The 24952-nt window shown below is 42.9% G+C and overlaps 1 protein-coding gene across 2 annotated transcripts in view; it reads right to left on the reverse strand.

Moving 5' to 3' along the window:
* reln (reelin) overlaps positions 1–24952 on the reverse strand; it is a 158685-nt gene that overhangs the window by 93751 nt on the left and 39982 nt on the right. For both annotated transcript variants that reach the window (XM_079873327.1, XM_079873328.1), the window contains exons 3-4: positions 12555–12690; positions 1752–1822 (exon numbers count right to left, since the gene is read on the reverse strand). In XM_079873327.1, coding sequence (XP_079729453.1) covers positions 1752–1822; positions 12555–12690 — 207 coding nt within the window. The remainder of the gene's footprint in view (positions 1–1751; positions 1823–12554; positions 12691–24952) is intronic.

A 24952-nucleotide genomic window follows, 5' to 3' on the forward strand; every position in this document is an offset into this window, starting at 1 on the left:
CCAGATCAGATGGAGGACCTGAGCCTAGACATGACCACAACACATGATGTAGTCAGCCGGATCCGGGCCTTATCCAGATCAGATGGAGGACCTGCACCTAGACACGACCACAACTCATGATGTAGTCAGCCGGATCCGGGCCGTATCCAGATCAGATGGAGGACCTGAGCCTAGACACGACCACAACGCATGATGTAGTCAGCCGGATCCAGGCCGTATCCAGATCAGATGATGGACCTGAGCCTAGACACGACCACAACTCATGATGTAGTCAGCCGGATCCGGGCCGTATCCAGATCAGATGGAGGACCTGCACCTAGACACGACCACAACTCATGATGTAGTCAGCCGGATCCGGGCCGTATCCAGGCCAGATGGAGGACCTGCACCTAGACACGACCACAACACATGATGTAGTCAGCCGGATCCGGCCCATATCCAGATCAGATGGAGGACCTGAGCCTAGACACGACCACAACGCATGATGTAGTCAGCCGGGATCCAGGCCGTATCCAGATCAGATGGTGGACCTGAGCCTAGACACGACCACAACGCATGATGTAGTCAGCCGGATCCGGGCCGTATCCAGGCCAGATGGAGGACCTGCACCTAGACACGACCACAACACATGATGTAGTCAGCCGGATCCGGGCCGTATCCAGATCAGATGGTGGACCTGAGCCTAGACACGACCACAAGGCATGATGTAGTCAGCCGGATCCGGGCCGTATCCAGATCAGATGGTGGACCTGAGCCTAGACACGACCACAACGCATGATGTAGTCAGCCGGATCCAGGCCTACTTGACACACCGTCCTAGCTCTCCTCCCTAAACCTCCAGCTCTGGGTCTCACACTCTCTCTTTTACAAACACTCACACACTCTCACACACACACACTCCTCTAAACCTCCAGCTCTCTCTCAGATCTCGTCTCGACTTGAGTTTGAGTGATAATCTGCTCATGTCTCACACACACACTCTCTCTCTCACACACACACACACACACACACACACACACACACACACACACACACACACTCTGTCTCAGATCTCCTCTCGACTCGAGTTCGAGTGATAATCTGCTCATGTCTCTCACACACACTCTCTCTCTCTCTCTCTCTCTCTCTCTCTCTCTCTCTCTCTCACACACACACACACACACACACACACTCTGTCTCAGATCTCCTCTCGACTCGAGTTCGAGTGATAATCTGCTCATGTCTCTCACACACACTCTCTCTCTCTTTCTCTCTCTCTCTCTCTCACACACACACACACACACACACACTCTGTCTCAGATCTCCTCTCGACTCGAGTTCGAGTGATAATCTGCTCATGTCTCATCGCTGACGGAGATTCGCCCCGTTCTTCAGTCCTGCTGGGATATTTATAATTCCTTTAACCACTCAAAGCTTTAAGCCCTTGAAACTTGAAATGGATTTCTTTAAAATCTTAAAGTGTGAGTGCTGAAAAACTTTCATGCTCTTCTATTGTGTTTTCACTACGGTGTGATTGACAGCTTCAGTGTCTGGATCCATTATTTGGATGGAGAGGCTTTAGTAAGTTATGGTTCCTGTCTCCGAATCCCAGTGTGTTCTGGATGTGCTGCACTTACCTCTCGAACTGATGTCTGTGGTGTGTGTGTGTGCTGTGTGTGTGCTGTGTGTGTGTGTGTGTGTGTGTGTGTGTGTGTGTGTGTGTGTGTGTGTGTGTGTGTGTGTGTGTGTGTGTGTGTGTGTGTTATCCTCACCTCCCTGCTCACACAGCTGCTGCGCCAGAGCGTCCTTGAAGATGATCTGTCCTCGGTGCGTCGCTGTGGCCCTGAGGCACGCACACACACACACACACACACACAGAAATATTAGCCATAACCCACAGAAGATGAAGAGGATTAAAGTTTGAGATCGGGCCGTAGGTCTTCATGTCAGAGACGCCATCAGAGGTCAAGAGGTCAGGAGGAGGAGAGTGTTTTACACACACACTGATTTACACTGATACTGCAGACCTTCGGCGTACGACATGCACCTCTTCAAGAGCTTCTGATGAGAACATATATCTGCGATAGATTCACGTTACAGCCTTTTAAAGACTGTTTTTATTGCCTTTTCCCCCGTCACATGTTTTAGTAATCATCATAAATCAGGCATCATTCAAAAGCTCAAACACTCCAAACTGGACATTGTGTTACTATGAAAATGGTACTTTAAAACCTTTAAGCGGCTAAATTCAGATTTGGAGCACAGCTTGGTTAGATGCATGACTTTGATGACTTTGACTAGCAATTTTAGACACCCAAATTATTTAGCAAATTACATACTTTGTATAAAATATTTTTTATTTTTTAGTTCAGTGCATTTGCTTTACTGTAAACTTAAACGTCTATAATTTTTTAACACTTTCTAACACACACACACACACACACACACGCACACTCACTCACTTTAATTATGTGTGCGGTGTATGTTTATGAAGAATGTATTTTTCAGCTTGTGTGTGTAAGCATGGATTGGGTGAAAATCATTTGATCTCATAATCTTCTAATTGCACACAGCTGTTAATGAGAGATTTTACAGTTCAGACGAAAAGCTTCCTTGAGCAAAGTGTGTGAAATAAGAGTTGAAAGCACATCCACAAAAACACAAAGAGAGGCAGGCTAGTGTGGACTTCTTTTCATTCATCATATTTCATTATTGTTTGAGGGGAAAAAAAAATCTGAAATGCTTTTAATTTTTGTAAGTTCCCATCCATCGCGGTCAGAATAAAGACCCAGAGAGATGTTAATGTGTCCGGTGATGATTCTCTCTCGCTTGTGTTTGTCATCAATCTCTTGTGTTTGTCATCAATCTTCATTTCCTTTTATTGCATTACGCATTAATCTACAATAAATAGTTTGAAAGAAGAGCTTGAGCGGAGCATGTGTGATTGGTGAAGACCAGCAGCTCTTAAAGCTCGATCCTCGACCCGCTGCTTTCTCACACACTCTCACACACACTGACCCCGGGTCTGCTGATGGAGGTTTTGTGCTGTTTTCCTTCACACACGTGAATAGCTGTTGGTTTCAGGTCAGAGATCAGCAGAGGTCGAGGTGTTGGAGCTTTCATCCGCATGTCGTCGCCCACACAACCTCATTCCACACTCGATTCAGTTCCAGTCTCTATTCAGCTCAATTCAACACTGACTCGTTTGGGTGTATAACAGGTACAGTACATGTCAGTTCCTCTCAGGGAATAAAATATCTTTCATCTAACGCTATACAATATACAGGAATCCCGTCAGTCGCTACTTTATCAATGCAAAAAAAAAAAAAAAAAAAAAACATGATTTATCACCACTTTTTTTTTTTATCAAATCAACTAAGATTCACCAATGTTCTTCAGTTAACATAATATTTTGAGTTTCTCTTGATTAACCTAATCTCTTTCTTTGTATTTCAATGAGCTCAAAATTTTAAAGGCAACTAGATTACTAACTTAAAGTTAAACCAATAATCATTTTTTACACTGTAATATTGAAGGTTAAAATGAGCAACTGATTTGTACACAAAGATTTAAATTACACATAAGGCAGTTTTTATAATAATTAAGTTATTATAATAACTTTTTAATGACATAATTATCTACTCCAATTTGTTTTTGAAAAATAATCATTTAAATGGAGGCTGAGATAAAACTTGTATTCATGACGGATTATTCAAACTTACATTAAATATTGAACAACAGGTTCAGTAAAAATATACTGATTATGTAATATAGTGCATATATTTATCCAAACGCTCCTCTCTAGAGTTATTTTTCTAGCAACTACATTATTGTTCTCACGCTGTTTTATTGAAACACTGATTGACGGATTACATGAGACATGATTGATTTCAGTATCTTCTGTATCTTTCAACTTTCCTTCTGATGTTCATCATGTTTATTTGCCGCTGTAACTAGTAGTGAAGAGGAAGAGATGATCAGTTCATCTGTCACACACATTAAACACACACACACACACACACACACACACATTATAAAATGGACAAAATGTGAAAGCTGAGACTTTGTTTCATATCATAAATATGAAAGCACAAAGATTATTGTGATTATTGGCACAGCGCAGACTGAAAGATTGATTCCTGTGATTTAAGAATCAATATCGGTTCATCAAAATGAGAATCGATTAAAATAAAGAAATCAATATTTTCAATCCAGCCCTAGTGATATTGATAAAGAACATTCAAAATGAATGACATGAACAAAATAAAGTGAGGACAAGAGTTCAAACTCCCAGCAAACACTTACAAATCTACATCCTTATGAGCTCTGAGAATATGAAGTGCTTACAGATACAATATATATCCTAATATGAACTATTGCTTTAATCATAGTGAACTGTTAAAGAATGCAAATGTTTGAGGAGTTTGGCTGGACTGTTGTTTCAGATTCAGTCTCTGACACCGAAAGCATTTATGGTTGTGAGGCATTTCTGGTCTCATGAATAACCAAACAACATCTCATGAATAAATAATGAACTGCAAAAGGGGGAGATGAAGGATGCTGACGGAAAAAAAACAAAACAACAAAACCACATTCATCTTTCAGGACTTGGTAAAGACAAATTTGGAAATGGGATTTATGAATAAAACATAGAGCATAATGAAGAGCAGGAGGTTACGTCGGAGCAAGGCACTTCAATATTTATGAAACGAGTCCCAGACGGCTTGTTCGCTAATATGGAAACATTAGAGAAAAAACATGCAGTAATGCGGTTCATTTAATATGTTTCATGCTCTTACTCACACTGGTCTGGTCTTTAGTTATGTTCACGCATTCATGTTTGTTCTCGCATCACACATTTACAAACAGCCTTACTATTGTCATAGAAACATACAAAAGTAGACCGTCTCCACTGCTGCAAACACTGAAGATGGAGTTTGACGTTTAGTGCGTTTATCATTTCAGGTCAGGATATCATTTCCATCTGCGATCATTCAAACACTAGCTGACTTTGGCACTTAATTCATTTACAGGACTGACAACCAACCTCACACTGAGTAAATCACTGAAGGGACTCAAGGACATCTGGCAGATCTGAGAGTTTATATGTCTTGCTGCAAATGTGATTTTCAAAGGTAGAGTGGAGAAACTCAGTGGTCACACCGGCACACGTGAATCAGTGTGTGTGTGTCTCTCCTCGATGGTTTATCATTGAGGAGTATATAGCTGAAGGAGTATATAGCTGAAGGAGTATATAGCTGAAGGAGTATATAGCTGAAGTAGTATATAGCTGAAGGAGTATATAGCTGAAGGAGTATATAGCTGAAGGAGTATATAGCTGAAGGAGTATATAGCTGAAGGAGTATATAGGAGTATATAGCTGAAGGAGTATATAGGAGTATATAGCTGAAGGAGTATATAGCTGAAGTAGTATATAGCTGAAGGAGTATATAGCTGAAGGAGTATATAGCTGAAGGAGTATATAGCTGAAGGAGTATATAGCTGAAGTAGTATATAGCTGAAGGAGTATATAGCTGAAGGAGTATATAGGAGTATATAGCTGAAGGAGTATATAGGAGTATATAGCTGAAGGAGTATATAGGAGTTATATAGGAGTATATAGCTGAAGGAGTATATAGGAGTATATAGCTGAAGGAGTATATAGGAGTTATATAGGAGTATATAGCTGAAGGAGTATATATGAGTATATAGCTGAAGGAGTATATAGCTGAAGGAGTATATAGGAGTATATAGCTGAAGGAGTATATAGCAGAAGGAGTATATAGCTGAAGGAGTATATAGGAGTATATAGCTGAAGGAGTATATAGCTGAAGGAGTATATAGGAATATATAGCTGAAGGAGTATATAGCTGAAGGAGTATATAGGAGTATATAGCTGAAGGAGTATATAGCAGAAGGAGTATATAGGAGTATATAGCTGAAGGAGTATATAGGAGTATATAGCTGAAGGAGTATATAGCTGAAGGAGTATATAGCTGAAGGAGTATATAGGAGTATATAGCAGAAGGAGTATATAGCTGAAGGAGTATATAGCTGAAGGAGTATATAGCAGAAGGAGTATATAGGAGTATATAGCAGAAGGAGTATATAGCTGAAGGAGTATATAGCTGAAGGAGTATATAGCAGAAGGAGTATATAGGAGTATATAGCAGAAGGAGTATATAGCTGAAGGAGTATATAGCTGAAGGAGTATATAGCTGAAGGAGTATATAGGAGTATATAGCTGAAGGAGTATATAGCAGAAGGAGTATATAGCTGAAGGAGTATATAGCTGAAGGAGTATATAGGAGTATATAGCAGAAGGAGTATATAGCTGAAGGAGTATATAGCTGAAGGAGTATATAGCAGAAGGAGTATATAGGAGTATATAGCTGAAGGAGTATATAGCTGAAGGAGTATATAGCTGAAGGAGTATATAGCAGAAGGAGTATATAGCAGAAGGAGTATATAGCAGAAGGAGTATATAGCTGAAGGAGTATATAGGAGTATATAGCTGAAGGAGTATATAGCTGAAGGAGTATATAGGAGTATATAGCTGAAGGAGTATATAGGAGTATATAGCTGAAGGAGTATATAGGAGTATATAGCAGAAGGAGTATATAGCTGAAGGAGTATATAGCAGAAGGAGTATATAGCTGAAGGAGTATATAGCAGAAGAAGTATATAGGAGTATATAGCTGAAGGAGTATATAGCTGAAGGAGTATATAGCTGAAGGAGTATATAGCTGAAGGAGTATATAGCAGAAGGAGTATATAGCTGAAGGAGTATATAGCAGAAGAAGTATATAGGAGTATATAGCAGAAGGAGTATATAGCAGAAGGAGTATATAGCAGAAGGAGTATATAGCTGAAGGAGTATATAGCTGAAGGAGTATATAGGAGTATATAGCTGAAGGAGTATATAGGAGTATATAGCTGAAGGAGTATATAGGAGTATATAGCTGAAGGAGTATAGGAGTATATAGCTGAAGGAGTATATGTATATAGGTGAAGGTGTATCAAGGAGTTTATAGGTGAAGGAGTAATATACTCCACACACATCAGAAACAGGTTATTATGCTGAATGCTCTTACACACACACACACACACACACACACACACACACATCAGAAACAGATTATGTTGAATGCTCTTACACACACACACACGCACACATCAGAAACAGGTTATTATGCTGAATGCTCTTACACACACACACACACACACACACACACACATCAGAAACAGGTTATTATGCTGAATGCTCTTACACACACACACACACACACACACACACACACACACACATCAGAAACAGGTTATTATGCTGAATGCTCTTACACACACACACACACACACACACACACACACACACACACACATCAGAAACAGGTTATTATGCTGAATGCTCTTACACACACACACACACACACACACACACACATCAGAAACAGGTTATTATGCTGAATGCTCTTACACACACACACACACACACACACACGTCAGAAACAGGTTATTATGCTGAATGCTCTTACACACACACACACACACACACACACACACACATCAGAAACAGGTTATTATGCTGAATGCTTTTACACACACACACACACACACACACACACACACACACACACGTCAGAAACAGGTTATTATGCTGAATGCTCTTACACACACACACACACACACACACACACACACACACACACATCAGAAACAGATTATGTTGAATGCTCTTACACACACACACACACACACACACACACACACGTCAGAAACAGGTTATTATGCTGAATGCTCTTACACACACACACACACACACACACACACACACACACACACACATCAGAAACAGATTATGTTGAATGCTCTTACACACACACACACACACACACATCAGAAACAGGTTATTATGCTGAATGCTCTTACACACACACACACACACACACACACACACACACACACACACACACACATCAGAAACAGGTTATTATGCTGAATGCTCTTACACACACACACACACACACACACACATCAGAAACAGGTTATTATGCTGAATGCTCTTACACACACACACACACACACACACACATCAGAAACAGGTTATTATGCTGAATGCTCTTACACACACACACACACACACACATCAGAAACAGGTTATTATGCTGAATGCTTTTACGCACACACACACACACACACACACACACACACACACACACACACACGTCAGAAACAGGTTATTATGCTGAATGCTCTTACACACACACACACACACACACACACACACACACACACACACACACACACACACGTCAGAAACAGGTTATTATGCTGAATGCTCTTACACACACACACACACACACACACACACACACACACACACATCAGAAACAGGTTATTATGCTGAATGCTCTTACACACACACACACACACACACACACACACACACGTCAGAAACAGGTTATTATGCTGAATGCTCTTACACACACACACACACACACACACACACGTCAGAAACAGGTTATTATGCTGAATGCTCTTACACACACACACACACACGTCAGAAACAGGTTATTATTCTGAATGCTCTTACACACACACACACACACACACACACACACACACACACACACACACACGTCAGAAACAGGTTATTATGCTGAATGCTCTTACACACACACACACACACACACACACACACACACACGTCAGAAACAGGTTATTATGCTGAATGCTGTAGTGTGATTACATGTTTCCGGCCCGCAGCACACGTCTGACAGCTAGACCATCCAAACCCGCTGTGACCTCTGACCCCGTCACATACGATCACACACACACGCGTGTGGAACTGATGCACAGTCACACACAGCCTATCGCTCGAACATCCGCAGAACATCTGCTGCTGAAAACCCTGAACATCATCGCACAGCTCTCTAATCATGATTAATAACGGGAATCACAGCCAGAGCTACACACACTCATTCTGCACGTTTGGATTTAGCCTTTAAAATAATGCTTTAATTGTCTGATTGATCTGCTCTGCTGAGCTCCAGCTGCGACGGCTGACGAGTAATCAATCAGCAAGAGGGAAAACAATATTTAGCCTCCTTTCCTCTCCTCTTATCTCATTTAGTCTGAGAGACGTGAGAGTCTCAGCCTCCGCTGATCAGATTACGCGTGTTGTCAAATGAATAGAGGACGAGGAAGTGTTTGTTGTCGCGAGGAAGCGCTCCCTCGGCGCATGCAGATTTAATGAGCGTTTAGAAGAGGCTTCCAGGGAGCTGTTGGCAAATTACCTGCTCATTATACCGGGTCATTGGAAGTCATTTAAGTAAAGGTGAGAATGAAATGACCTTGACAACAGTTAAGAGCTCATTACAAACAAGAGCATTAAGGCAGTCTGGCTTCACTGAGCGTCGCAAGTGACTGTTGTGTGTTTGCACACGGTTCAATGCTTTATATTGAACTTAAACGTGAACACAATGTTTTTGTACACGTTTTTGTCAAAATCTTCATCCAGATGGGATTCAGAGCGATGATCAAGCACAGAGTCATGGGTCTTCATGGGTTCAACATTTCATTCAGTAACGTTGAGTTTTGGTTTATATGCAGTTTAATATTTGATGATCGTGTTATTTTGCATGTGCGTCAGCCATGCTTCTGTCGCTCGTTTCTACTTCTTCTCCACCTGTGTTTCGATCAGGAGATTCTGAACTCATCATAAGTAATAGCGCCCCCTACTGTACAACTGTCAATACATGGATAGCCTGAAAATTCAGTTAATGGTGGGGAAAGAGTTCAAACATAATGATTTGAAATGTGCTTTAAAGTAAATCTTTTAATTTGACTAGAGATGCACCGATTGATCGGCTGGCGACCGGAATTGGCCGATTTTCACGTGATCGGCCGTGACCGGCAACCGGCCGGTCAGTCTGACAAATGCCGATTTTATGCCGGTCAAATGCACTCGGGCGCTGCATGATTAACATCAGAATCACACGTGCACACGGAACACACATGTAGGAAACCTCGTGAATTACGTCCGTTCAGAACGCAAGTGCATATTTTTTTTCAGCGTGCATGTTAATCGATGAGTGCTTTCACAACGGGAGCGGGAGCAGCGCGTGAGCGTCAAGCAGGAGCGTCGCGAGCAGTGGCGTGTGTTTCGGCGCCGAGTCTATTTGCTGCACTGCTCACGCTCAATTAAAGGGAAAGCACACTTTTGATGGATAAAATAGCCTAAATAGGGTTTCACAAAAAAATGCACAGAATTTGCGTGTTTTAACAAGAACTGGAGTAGGCTATGTCAGAAAAGAAGACGAAGACTAATATTTATAGAAAAGGTACCAATTTAAACTTGTTTTATTATTCAGTTTGTACAAGTGATTGCAATAGGCCTGTGTGTGAGTGCTTTGAGAAATATCTTTATACTGCAAGGCTATTTATTTTTTATTTATATATTATTTTATTGCCATTCCCTGTTTTCATACAGACGTTTAGTTTGCTAAATAGAAATACATATATAAAAAATTATTGGATATTGAATGTGAAAAGGAAATGGTTCTTCCATAACACTGCACTTTAGATGTTTGAATTACCCACACCTGGAGTAATTTATATAGTTCTATTTTATAACGTTTATCTGTTCAAAAAACATATGTACTATGCAAATTGTAAAATGTTCTATTACAGAAAAGATATAAAATAAATATTTGTGTGCTGTAAAGTGGTTAGAAATAATGAAATCGGAATCGGCTAAAATCGGTATCGGCAGGTCAAACTTAATGAAAAATCGGAAATCGGAATCGGCCCAGAAAATTGTAATCGGTGCATCTCTAAATTTGACATTATTACAAAGTGCACTTTTAAAATTATACTCAAATATGTTAAAAAGAAACAGCCATGAAAGTGTGCTGTCTTTAAGTTCCTTTCATTCCATTAATATAAGTTCCGTTTTTTAAAAGTACACTACAAGAGCACATTTAACGTGCACTTCTTTTCTCACAGAGGAAAACATACTGTCTGTCTATACATCATTTAGGAATATATTTCTGTATTATAAAGCCTTTATTGCAAAATTCATTGACATTGTCGTCAACTTTTCAGTTTTTTCGTGAATTTCACAGTTAAATAAATGTTCGCTGGCTGTCGAGCTCAACTTCCAGAAATAAACAATGGAAACTCTCTTTGTGTCTTTCATTCGATCAATCTCACTTCTTCAGTTATTTCATCTTGCCCCAGTTCACTCATATGGCATTTGTTTATATAGCCAAAGACAGTATATATATGATCGACTCTTTCCAGGAAAAGAAAATAACAATACACACAGAACGAAAGTGTTTTGTATGATCCAGAAACACAGCCTGCCCTGAACAGATGGTCCATCACAAACAGCCCGGACTCCATTCAATGTCAATTAATCGTAATAAGAGAAATGCCTAAACACTCGCCGCCTCAGAAGCAAAGTGGCTTTTTCCCATCATGGCTTCATGGCAGGGTTATGAATGACTGAACATTTGGCCTTGAATGCTCAGAAACGCCCGACATAAACTCTGAAAGTGACAAACGGTGGAGAGACATGGACACACACACACACACACACACACGTGCACAGATCTTCTGCTGACCCGCGGACACACACACACACACACACACACACACACACAGATCTGTGAGCCTGACACACACAGGGAAAACTGTGAAGTCATGAGTGCTGAAAACGGCTCTTTAAATGACTGTCTGCTCTCAAGGGTTTCGATCTGAAAGCTTGTCCTGACATAATTGACATGTATACGATCTGACGCCGTCTGTGTCCTCTGAGCGCACGCCCTTAGTTCACAGCAAACAACATCTCTGCTCTTATTACTGACTGTTGGCCTCCATATGAGCTGGAAATCAACAGATTTATCCTTGATATCAGGTTGTAGTGCATCTGCACAATAAACATTATACTACTGCTATTCTGGAATTCCAGGCCAAAACATGCTATGTAAATTACATACAATATGCATCAAATGATTATTTTTATGCAGTATGTAAATATATAAGTCTGTAACTAGTTGTGGGGAAATGAATACAACTTCACCGTCACTACAGCGATAGTTCTCTCTTTCAGCATGAAAGGTCGCCCAACACAGAAACTCATTTCTCAGTCCTAAATATGACTTGAGAGGTCATTCATGTCTATGTATTTATAATAATTCTGATAGCACATGAAGGGCAACATAATCATTCACACCTGAGTGGTTTCCTCAGCACATTCTAGACTTTTGCTCTCAGAATTGAAACAGTGACATCTAAATGTGTGGAGCTTTTGAATAAGCTTTTGATAAGGTCTTTTGTCTGCTTTGCATTTCTGAGAGGCAAGAACTGGCCCTTCTGTTGATCTGAAACTGATGCATGTTTGGTTCTGGAAGCTTCGCATGTTTTATGCAAACACGGTGTGACGACCCTTTCAGGACTCACTCACTCGTGAAGAATCTGCCTCGTGTCAGATGTGTTCAGAGATTTCCTCACGCCATGAGGTTTTGTTTTTCTCACATGCATGAGCTGAGGTTGTTGTGTGAGTGACTCACATGAAGTTGACGCAGCCTGTGCCGGGTGGAGGAGCGATCCAGATGAAGCTCAGGCTGGTGGAGGGAAGATGACTGACGTGAGACGCCACCACACTGCACACGAACTGAGTCCCGAACTGTCTGTCTGACATCACGCCTGGAAACACACACACATACACAACAACAACATCTGTGACGTCAGCTCATCCTTAGTGAGATAAAACCTGGATGTTATAATAATAATAATAATTTTTATTTATATAGCGCCTTTCCCAAGCTCAAGGACACTTCACAATAACAGTAAATAACAAGCAGTTTACACATAAACAGACAATGGACATTTGCCCAGTCCAAGTAATGAGCGATTGCAGTTGCAAATCGCATTACATTACAGGCAACAAACATTAATTACAGACAGCATGGTGGGCAGTTGGAGTAAAGATGCAATAGATTATTGGTACCTAAGTTAACATTGTGACTGTGTTATGTCAAGTTAACATTGTCATGACTGATAATACTGATTAAACAAATGTGTTTTGAGTTTACACTTAAATTCATGCAACGTGGTTGTTATCCTGAGAGCCAACAGAAGAGAGTTCCATAGCTTAGGGGCTATAACAGAGAAAGACCTGCCACCCATAGACGATAGACGAAATCTCCGCTCACAGAGGAGTTCACAGCCAGAAGATCGGAGAGTTCAAGGGGGAATATAAGGCAAGGCAAGGCAAGGCAAGGCAAGGCAGTTTAAACAGATTTGGAGTAATATGGGCAGTTTTTTTAGTGTAGGTTAGTAGTCTTGCGGCAGAGTTTTGAATATATTGCAAACGTGAGATAGAGTGTGCTGGTAGTCCAGAAAAAAGAACATTACATGTTATCAATATAATATAACATGGTTGTCATGCTTGAATGTTCAAAAACACATTATTTTCCCCATATTCTCCATTGTTGCAGCTCCTCTCTTCCCAGTCTGTCAGTAACGCTCTGTTTACTTCCTGTCTCTATGAAGCCCCTCCTTCTGAAAAGCACACTGTGCTCTGATTGGTCGGCTGGAGCAGTGTGTTGTGATTGGCTGAGAGCTTCGAGTGTGTTTGGGAAATGCCCCGCCCCTTTCCATAACCGGCAGTTTCAACACACTACTAACTAACTCAACCAGGCCCCGCCCCTTTATTCTGCGTATCAATTATTTAAATGAGGAATATTGTGACGTGTTCGTTCCCGGAAGAAAGTCAAGATACAATGGAGGCGTTTCAGGAGTTCAGAAACACTGATATAGAGAAGAACTGGAGCTTTGCAGATCTTACTGCCTTTAGTATCTTTGACAGAATAGGTAGATTCTTGATCGGCTTCTAATTGACTAATTCTGTAGGATCAAATTCCGGTTTTATTAGGCAAGGCGAGGCAAGTTTATTTATATAGCACATTTCATACACAATGGTAATTCAAAGTGCTTTACATAGAAAAAATTACAATAATCAAAAGAAATAAGAATAATTAAAACAGTTTAGAATAAAAAAGAAAAGAAAATACAGTACAAACAGTCGGACGAACATTGGCACAGTGCTCATTCAGTAAATGCACAGCTAAACAGAAGTGTTTTGAGTCTGGATTTGAATGTGACTACAGTAGGAGCACATCTGATCTCCTCTGGAAGCTGGTTCCAGCATAATAGCTAAAGCGGACTCACCATGCTTAGAGTGAACCCTTGGTGTTTCTAGCTGATATGATCCTAATGATCTGAGTGATCTGTTGGGTTTATATTCAGTGAGCATATCTGCAATATATTGAGGTCCTAGGCCGTTGAATGATTTATATACCAGTAATAATACTTTAAAATCAATCCTAAATGTAACTGGGAGCCAGTGTAAAGACCTGAGTACTGGTGTGATATGATCATATTTTCTAGTTCTGCTCAGAATCCTGGCGGCAGCGTTCTGTATGAGCTGACACTGTCTTATGGTCTTTTTGGGAAGGCCAGTGAGGAGTCCATTACAGTAATCCACCCTGCTGGTGATGAAAGCATGAACACGTTTCTCTAAGTCTTGACTGGAAACAAAGCATCTAATTCTTGCAATATTTTTCAGATGATAGTATGCTGATTTAGTTATTGCTTTGACATGACTACTGAAACTAAGGTCTGACTCTAGTGTCACACCAAGATTCCTGACTTGATTTTTTGTTGTTTGACCCCTAGAGTGAAGGTATGCGTTCACCTTGAGAACTTCATCTTTGTTTCCAAACGCAATGACTTCAGTTTTGTCTTTGTTTAACTGAAGAAAGTTTTGACACATCCAACTGTTGACTTCATCAATGCATTGGCACAGGGAGTCAATGGGGCTGTAGTCATTAGGCGATAGGGCTAAGTAGAGCTGTGTGTCGTCTGCATAGCTGTGGTAAGCAATTTGGTTCTTTCTCTTTATTTGCGCATTATTAGTGGCGCAAGAATTGAGCCTTGAGGGACTCCGCATGTCATGGATATCCACTCAGACTTATGGTCACCTATACTCACATAATAACCTCTCCCATCTAAGTATGACCTGAACCATTTTAGGACTATCCCAGAAAGCCCCACCCAGTTTTCCAGCCTGTCAAGAAGTATGTTATGATCGACAGTGTCAAATGCAGCACTGAGGTCGAGTAGCACCAGCACTGATAATTTGCCTGAATCAGTATTTAAGCGAATAGCGTTTATTATCTTTATGAGCGCTGTCTCTGTGCTGTGGTGCGGTCGGAAACCAGATTGAAAATTGTCAAAGTATCCATTCGAGCTTAAGAATTTGTTCAGCTGATTGAAGACAACTTTTTCAATGATCTTGCCTATGAAAGGAAGATTTGAGATCGGCCTATAGTTGCTTAAAATGGTCTTATCCAGATTGCTCTTTTTCAGGAGGGGCTTGACAACTGCAGTTTTCAGGGAGTTTGGAAAACTCCCAGAGCGAAATGAGGCATTTACCACTTCTAGAAGATCTGCTTCTAAACTGTTTAACACACTTTTGTAAAAAGATGTGGGAAGTGTGTCAAGAGCGCAGGTTGATGTTTTAAGGTGCTGTATGGCTTCTTCCAAAATTTTGCCATCAATTACTTCAAAATCAGACAAAGTAACTTTCTGCGGATGTGGTCTGATCTGGCTGACCCCAGAGCAACTCAAGGATGAGCTGCTGATCACCTTTCTGATATTACTGATTTTCTCAGAGAAGAAAGAAGCAAACTCATTGCACTTGCTGTCTGAGGGCATTTCACTGGGAATCTGGCTTGGAGGGTTTGTCAGTCTCTCTACAGTAGCAAAAAGAGTGCGTGTGTTGTTTAAATTGCTGTTTATAATATTTGAGAAGAAAGTCTGTCTAGCTTTGCCTAGTTCCATATTGAAAGCATGGATGCTGTCTTTGTAGATGTTATAATGGACTACAAGTTTAGTCTTCCGCCACATGCGCTCTGCTTTTCTGCATTGTCTTTTCATATTTTGCACTGCTGTTGAGTTTCTCCAAGGTGCTTTTTGTCTGCCACTCTTCTTCCTGACTTTCACATGAGCAGTATCATCAATTACACTTTTAACTTTTGAGTTAAAAGAATCAAGGAGAAAATCAACAGAGTCAGCAGATATGCTTGGTGTTTAAGATATAGCCTTCATAAATAGTACACCAGTGTTCTCATTTAAGCATCTCTTCTTGACAGACACAGATTTAGCTTCAGTGGCAGGAGAGATCAATATATCAAAGAAAATACAGAAATGATCAGACAGTGCTACATCCTTAATAACAATCAGTGAAATGTTTAGACCCTTACTGATAAGTAAATCTAGAGTGTGTCCACGATTGTGTGTGGGTCCATGTACATGCTGAGTCAGATCAAAAGTTTTTAAAACAGTTTTGATTTCTAATTGTTGAGGTAATTGTTGATAACAGTTCTATAAAGTCCTCAGCAAAGGCTGGAGAGTATTTTGGAGGCCTATAAATAATGATAAGTAAAATGTGTGGAGCACCTTTAAACACAATACCCAGATATTCAAAAGACGGGTAATTCCCAAATGATATTTGCTTACATTGATAGATATCATTAAAAAGAGCAGCTAGACCCCCACCTCTCTTAACAGCTCTGCAGACACTCATAAAAGTAAAGTTAGGAGGGGATGTTTCATTGAGGACTGTTGTGTCTTCAAGCCAGGTTTCATTTAGAAGCATAAAATCCAGGTTGTTTGTGGTTATTAAGTCGTTGACTAGAAGTGATTTATTTTTAAGTGAGCAGATGTTTAAAAGTGCTAACTTAACAGTCTTACCATCACACGCACTCATACTAGACACACTTTTTGTCCCCACAGCAATCTTAGTTTGACGTGTAATAGGCACCAGATTAGTTGGGTTTGCTGTACGGCTATTGAAGGCCTTAGACTTTCTATCTTGTAATAGAACAGCAATAGAGAAAGATACAGGCACACTGGGTTCCTGCTTGTTCTGTAAACATTTGAGAAAGTTACTGTTATCATAGCGGGGACCCGACACATATCACTGAGAGCTGGTATCAGTTGTTTTTGGTTCACCTCGAGCCGACGGAGGAGGGTGTGGGCCCTGGGCCGAAGAGCTCTCACAGGAGGAGGGGGAGGGCGAGCTGGGCCCGCAGGCTTTGGTGGTTGCGGGGCCTGACGTTTTTTGGTTGATATCTGGGGGCTTGCAGCAAAAGAGTGGGATAGTCTGGTTCCAGCATACACCAGTTCTTCCATTTTCTGTGAGAAGCACAGAGGTGGAGATGCTGGAAAGAAGGATAACGTGTCTGGTGAGAGGGGCTGTTGCTCTGGTGTTATCGGAGGCTGTAATATTTATATTAATAGGAGGTTTAACAATAGCCAGCTTAAAAGTTTTCGGTATATCCTAATGACAAAGATGAATTAATGATATTAAGAAGAGTACTATGACCTCTGGAAGCATCTCTTTCAGTAGATTAGTCAGTATAGGGTCTAACATACATGTTGTCGATTTAGATGATTTAACGAACTTAGAAAATTCTTCCTCTTCTATAGCAATGACTGAATCGAGTTTTCCTCAGGGAGACTACAATGCACTGCCTGATGTGATACTGTAGTAGACGGTTGCATAGTTATAATTTTCTTTCTAATATTATCAATCTTGCAAGTGAAGAAGTTCATAAAGTCATTACTGCTGTGCTGCTTGGAAACTTCTGGGCTTGAAGCTTTTTTTTCGTTAGTTTAGCCACTGTTTCAAATAAATACCTAGGATTATGCAAATTTTCTTCTAATAGGGTTGAAAAATAAGCAGATCTAGCAGCTTTTAAAGCCTCTCTGTAAGCAATCGAGCTCTCTTTCCATGAAATGCAAAATACCTCTCGTTTTGTTTTCTTCCAGTTGCGCTCCATCTCTCTGGCTGCTCTCTTAAGGGCCGAGTGTGCTCGTTGTACCACGGCATTGGACTATTTTCTTTAATCTTCTTTAAGCGCAACGGAGCAACTGTGTCTAAAGTGCTGGAAAAGAGAGAGTTAAAAGTTTCTGTTGCAATATCTAGTTCTTCTAAGCTATCCGGGATGCTGAAATGATGAAACTGATTAGGAAGATTATTAATAAAGCAATCTTTGGTGGCAGAAGTGATAGGTCTCACATATTTGAAACACGGAGTCGGCTTTGCAGCCTTGGCTAAATGAAGTTTACACGAGACTAGATAATGATCTGAGATGTCATCGCTCTGCTGCAGAATTTCAACGGCATCAACATCTATTCCATGTGATAATATTAGATCTAGAGTATGATTACGACAATGAGTAGGTCCTGACACGTGTTGTCTAACTCCAATAGAGTTCAGAATGTCTTTAAATGCCAATCCCAATGCATCTTTTTCATTATCTATGTGTATATTAAAATCACCAACAATTATGACTTTATCTGCAGCCAATACTAACTCTGATAGAAAGTCAGCGAATTCTTTGATAAAGTCTGTATGGTGCCCTGGTGGCCTGTATACAGTAGCCAGCACAAATCTCAAACGTGATTTATCACTTACACTATATATTGTTACATTAAGCACCAACACTTCAAAAGAATTATATTTGAAACTAGACTTCTGAGTAATACTGAAGATATTGCTATAAATTTCCCCCTTTGCCTTTCAGACGAGGCTCGTTTTTATAACAGTAATCTTTTGAAAATGTTTGTGGCTTTTTATATGTGCCAAAATGTCATAATGCTGTTAATGTTTCTGTAGTTCTTTCAAACCCTAAACACATTATAGATAAAATAACATTGACAAACATGTGTCCCTGTCGTGCTGACAAACTAGAAAAAAAAAACTTTTACAATTGTATTTCTAAAATTCTAAAAGTTTGTGTTTCTCATTTTTTGTAAGGAGGGATGTGCTGTAGAGGACGAATCTCGACGGGCCACTGGCGTTACTCACTCGAGGAGAAAAGTGATTGTTTCCAGTTCATTTATGATGTTCAGAGTAAACTTTTCTCTCAGGCCTGAAATAATGACACCAGTCAAAGGCATAAACAATGTGTGTGTTTCCTTTCACATGCAGATCGAAAACTAGAGCCGTCGACCGTGATTAATGGCAGTCGGACGAGCCGCGATCTCCCACGACCACCCGCACTCCAACTCTCACACACACACACACACACACACACACACTCACACACACACACACTCCAACTCTCTCTATCACACACACACACACACACACACACACACACACACACACACACACACACACACACACACAGACACACACACACACACACACACACACACACACACACACACAACGTTCCACCCGCACTCCAACTCTCTCACACACACACACTCCAACTCTCTCTATCACACACACACACACACACACACACACACAGATACACACACACACACACACACACACACACACACACACACATACACACAACGTTCCACCCGCACTCCAACTCTCTCACACACACACACACACTCCAACTCTCTCTCTCTCACACACACACACACACACACACACACAACATTCCACCCGCACTCCAACTCTCTCTCACACACACACACACACACACACTCCAACTCTCACACACACACACACACACACACACACTCCAACTCTCTCTATCACACACACACACACAACATTCCACCCGCACTCCAACTCTCTCACACACACTCTCTCTCACACACACACACACACACACACACACACACACACACAGCGTTCCACCTGCACTCCAACTCTCTCACACACACACACACACTCCAACTCTCTCTCTCACTCACACACACACACACACACAACATTCCACCCGCACTCCAACTCTCTCACACACACTCACACACACACACACACACACGTACACATACAACGTTCCACACGCTCACGTACACATACAACGTTCCACACGGTCACGTACACACAAAGTTCCACACGCTCACATACACACAACGTTCCACACGCTCACATGCACACAATGTTCCACACCCTTACATACACACAACGTTCCACACGTTCACATACACACACAACGTTCCACACGTTCACATACACACACAATGTTCCACACGCTCACGTACACACACAACGCTCCACACGCTCACATACACACAACGTTCCACACGCTCACGTGCACACACAACGTTCCACACGCTCACCCACACATGCAACGTTCCACACGCTCACCTACACACACAACGTTCCACACGCTCACATACACACAATGTTCCACATGCTCACGTACACACAACGTTCCACACGCTCACGTGCACACACAACATTCCACAAGCTCACGTACACACACAACGTTCCACACGCTCACCCACACATGCAACGTTCCACACGCTCACATACACACACAGCGTTCCACACGCTCACGCACACATGCAACGTTCCAATCGCTCATGTACACACAACGTTCCACACGCTCACGTGCACACACAACATTCCACAAGCTCACGTACACACACAACGTTCCACACGCTCACCCACACACACAGCGTTCCACACGCTCACGTACACATACAACGTTCCAATCGCTCATGTACACACAAAGTTCCACACGCTCACGTACACACAACGTTCCACACGCTCACATACACACAATGTTCCACACGCTTACATACACACAATGTTCCACATGTTCACGTACACACACAACGTTTCACACGTCCACGTACACACAATGTTCCACATGCTCACGTACACACACAACGCTCCCCACGCTCACATACACACAACGCTCCACACACTCACATACACACAACGTTCCACACGCTCACATACACACAATGTTCCACACGCTTACATACACACAATGTTCCACATGTTCACGTACACACACAACGTTTCACATGTCCACGTACACACAATGTTCCACATGCTCACGTACACACACAACGCTCCCCACGCTCACATACACACAACGCTCCACACGCTCACATACACACAACGTTCCACACGCTCACGTACACACAACATTCCACCAGCTCACGTACACACACAATGTTCCACATGCTCACATACACACACAACGTTCCAATCGCTCATGTACACACGCAACTTTCCACACACTCACGTACACACAACGTTCCACATGCTCATGTACACATACAATGCTCCACACGTTCATGTACACACGCAACATTCCACACGCTCACGTACAAACACAACATTCCACACGCTCACGTACACACACAACGTTCCACACACTGACATACACACGCAACGCTCCACACGCTCATATACACACACAATGCTCCACACACACAACGTTCCACACGCTCACGTACACACACAGCGTTCCACACGCTCAAGTACACATGCAACATTCCACACACTCACGTACACACAATGTTCCACACACTCACGTACACACACACTCACGTACACACAATGTTCCACACACTCACGTACACACACAGCGTTCCACACACTCACATACACAAACAACAACGTTCCACACACTCACGTACACACACAGCGTTCCACACGCTCACGTACACACACAACGTTCCACACGCTCACGTACACACACAGCGTTCCACACGCTCAAGTACACATGCAACGTTCCACACACTCATGTACACACAACATTCCACACACTGACATACACACGCAACGCTCCCCATGCTCATATACACACACAATGCTCCACACACACAATGTTCCACACGCTCACGTACACACACAGCGTTCCACACGCTCAAGTACACATGCAACGTTCCACACACTCACAACGTTCCACACACTCACGTACACACACAGCGTTCCACACACTCACGTACACATGCAACGTTCCACACGCTCACGTACACACACAACGTTCCACACGCTCACGTACACTCACAACGTTCCACACGCTCACGTACACATGCAACGTTCCACACGCTCACGTACACACACAACGTTCCACACGCTCACGTACAAACACAGCGTTCCACACGCTCACGTACACATGCAACGTTCCACACGCTCACGTACACACAACATTCCACCAGCTCACGTGCACACACAATGTTCCACATGCTCACATACACACACGTTCCAATCGCTCATGTACACACGCAACTTCCCACACACTCACGTACACACAACGTTCCACATGCTCATGTACACACACAATGCTCCACACGTTCATGTACACACACAACGTTCCACACGCTCACGTACACACACAACGTTCCACACGCTTACGTACATACAACGTTCCACATGCTCACGTACACACACAACGTTCCACACGCTCACGTACACATGCAACATTCCACACGCTCACGTACACACACAACGTTCCACACGTTCACGTACACACACTCACGTACACACACAACGTTCCACATGCTCACGTACACACACAACGTTCCACACGCTCACGTACACACAACGTTCCACACGCTCACGTACACACACAACGTACCACACACTCACGTACACACACAACGTTCCACACGCTCACGTACACGCACAACGTTCCACAGGCTCACGTACACACGCTCACGTACACACACAACGTTCCACACGCTCACGTACACACAACGTTCCACACTCTCACGTACACATGCAACATTCCACACGCTCACGTACACACAACGTTCCACACTCTCACGTACACACTACGTTCCACATGCTCACGTACACACACAACGTTCCACACTCTCACGTACACACTACGTTCCACACGCTCATGTACACATGCAACGTTCCACAACACTCACGTACACACAACGTTCCACACGCTCACGTACACACACAACGTTCCACACGCTCACGTACACATGCAACATTCCACACGCTCACGTACACACACAACATTCCACACGCTCACGTACACACACAACGTTCCACACGCTCATGCACACACACTCACGTACACACACAACGTTCCACACGCTCACGTACACACACAACGTTCCACACGCTCACGTACACACAACGTTACACACGCTCACGTACACACACAACGTACCACATGCTCACGTACACGCACAACGTTCCACAGGCTCACGTACACACACAGCGTTCCACACACTCACGTACACATGCAACGTTCCACACGCTCACGTACACACACAACGTTCCACACGCTCACGTACACACACAACGTTCCACTCGCTCACGTACACATGCAACATTCCACACGCTCACGTACACACAACGTTCCACACTCTCACGTACACACTACGTTCCACATGCTCACGTACACACACAACGTTCCACACGCTCAAGTACACATGCAACGTTCCACACACTCATGTACACACAACATTCCACACACTGACATACACACGCAACGCTCCCCATGCTCATATACACACACAATGCTCCACACACACAATGTTCCACACGCTCACGTACACACACAGCGTTCCACACGCTCAAGTACACATGCAACGTTCCACACACTCACAACGTTCCACACACTCACGTACACACACAGCGTTCCACACACTCACGTACACATGCAACGTTCCACACGCTCACGTACACACACAACGTTCCACACGCTCACGTACACTCACAAGGTTCCACACGCTCACGTACACATGCAACGTTCCACACGCTCACGTACACACACAACGTTCCACACGCTCACGTACAAACACAGCGTTCCACACGCTCACGTACACACACAGCGTTTCACACCCTCAAGTACACATGCAACGTTCCACACGCTCACGTACACACAACATTCCACCAGCTCACGTGCACACACAATGTTCCACATGCTCACATACACACACGTTCCAATCGCTCATGTACACACGCAACTTCCCACACACTCACGTACACACAACGTTCCACATGCTCATGTACACACACAATGCTCCACACGTTCATGTACACACACAACGTTCCACACGCTCACGTACACACACAACGTTCCACACGCTTACGTACATACAACGTTCCACATGCTCACGTACACACACAACGTTCCACACGCTCATGTACACATGCAACATTCCACACGCTCACGTACACACACAACATTCCACACGCTCACGTACACACACAACGTTCCACACGCTCACGTACACACACTCACGTACACACACAACGTTCCACACGCTCACGTACACACACAACGTTCCACACGCTCACGTACACACAACGTTCCACACGCTCACGTACACACACAACGTACCACACACTCACGTACACACACAACGTTCCACACGCTCACGTACACGCACAACGTTCCACAGGCTCACGTACACACGCTCACGTACACACACAACGTTCCACACGCTCACGTACACACAACGTTCCACACTCTCACGTACACATGCAACATTCCACACGCTCACGTACACACAACGTTCCACACTCTCACGTACACACTACGTTCCACATGCTCACGTACACACACAACGTTCCACACTCTCACGTACACACTACGTTCCATACGCTCATGTACACATGCAACGTTCCACAACACTCACGTACACACAACGTTCCACACGCTCACGTACACACACAACGTTCCACACGCTCACGTACACATGCAACATTCCACACGCTCACGTACACACACAACATTCCACACGCTCACGTACACACACAACGTTCCACACGCTCACGCACACACACTCACGTACACACACAACGTTCCACACGCTCACGTACACACACAACGTTCCACACGCTCACGTACACACAACGTTACACACGCTCACGTACACACACAACGTACCACATGCTCACGTACACGCACAACGTTCCACAGGCTCACGTACACACACAGCGTTCCACACACTCACGTACACATGCAACGTTCCACACGCTCACGTACACACACAACGTTCCACACGCTCACGTACACACACAACGTTCCACTCGCTCACGTACACATGCAACATTCCACACGCTCACGTACACACAACGTTCCACACTCTCACGTACACACTACGTTCCACATGCTCACGTACACACACAACGTTCCACACGCTCACGTACACA

Source organism: Squalius cephalus, assembly GCF_949319135.1.
Source record: "Squalius cephalus genome assembly, chromosome: 6".
Taxonomy (NCBI): Eukaryota; Metazoa; Chordata; class Actinopteri; order Cypriniformes; family Leuciscidae; genus Squalius; species Squalius cephalus.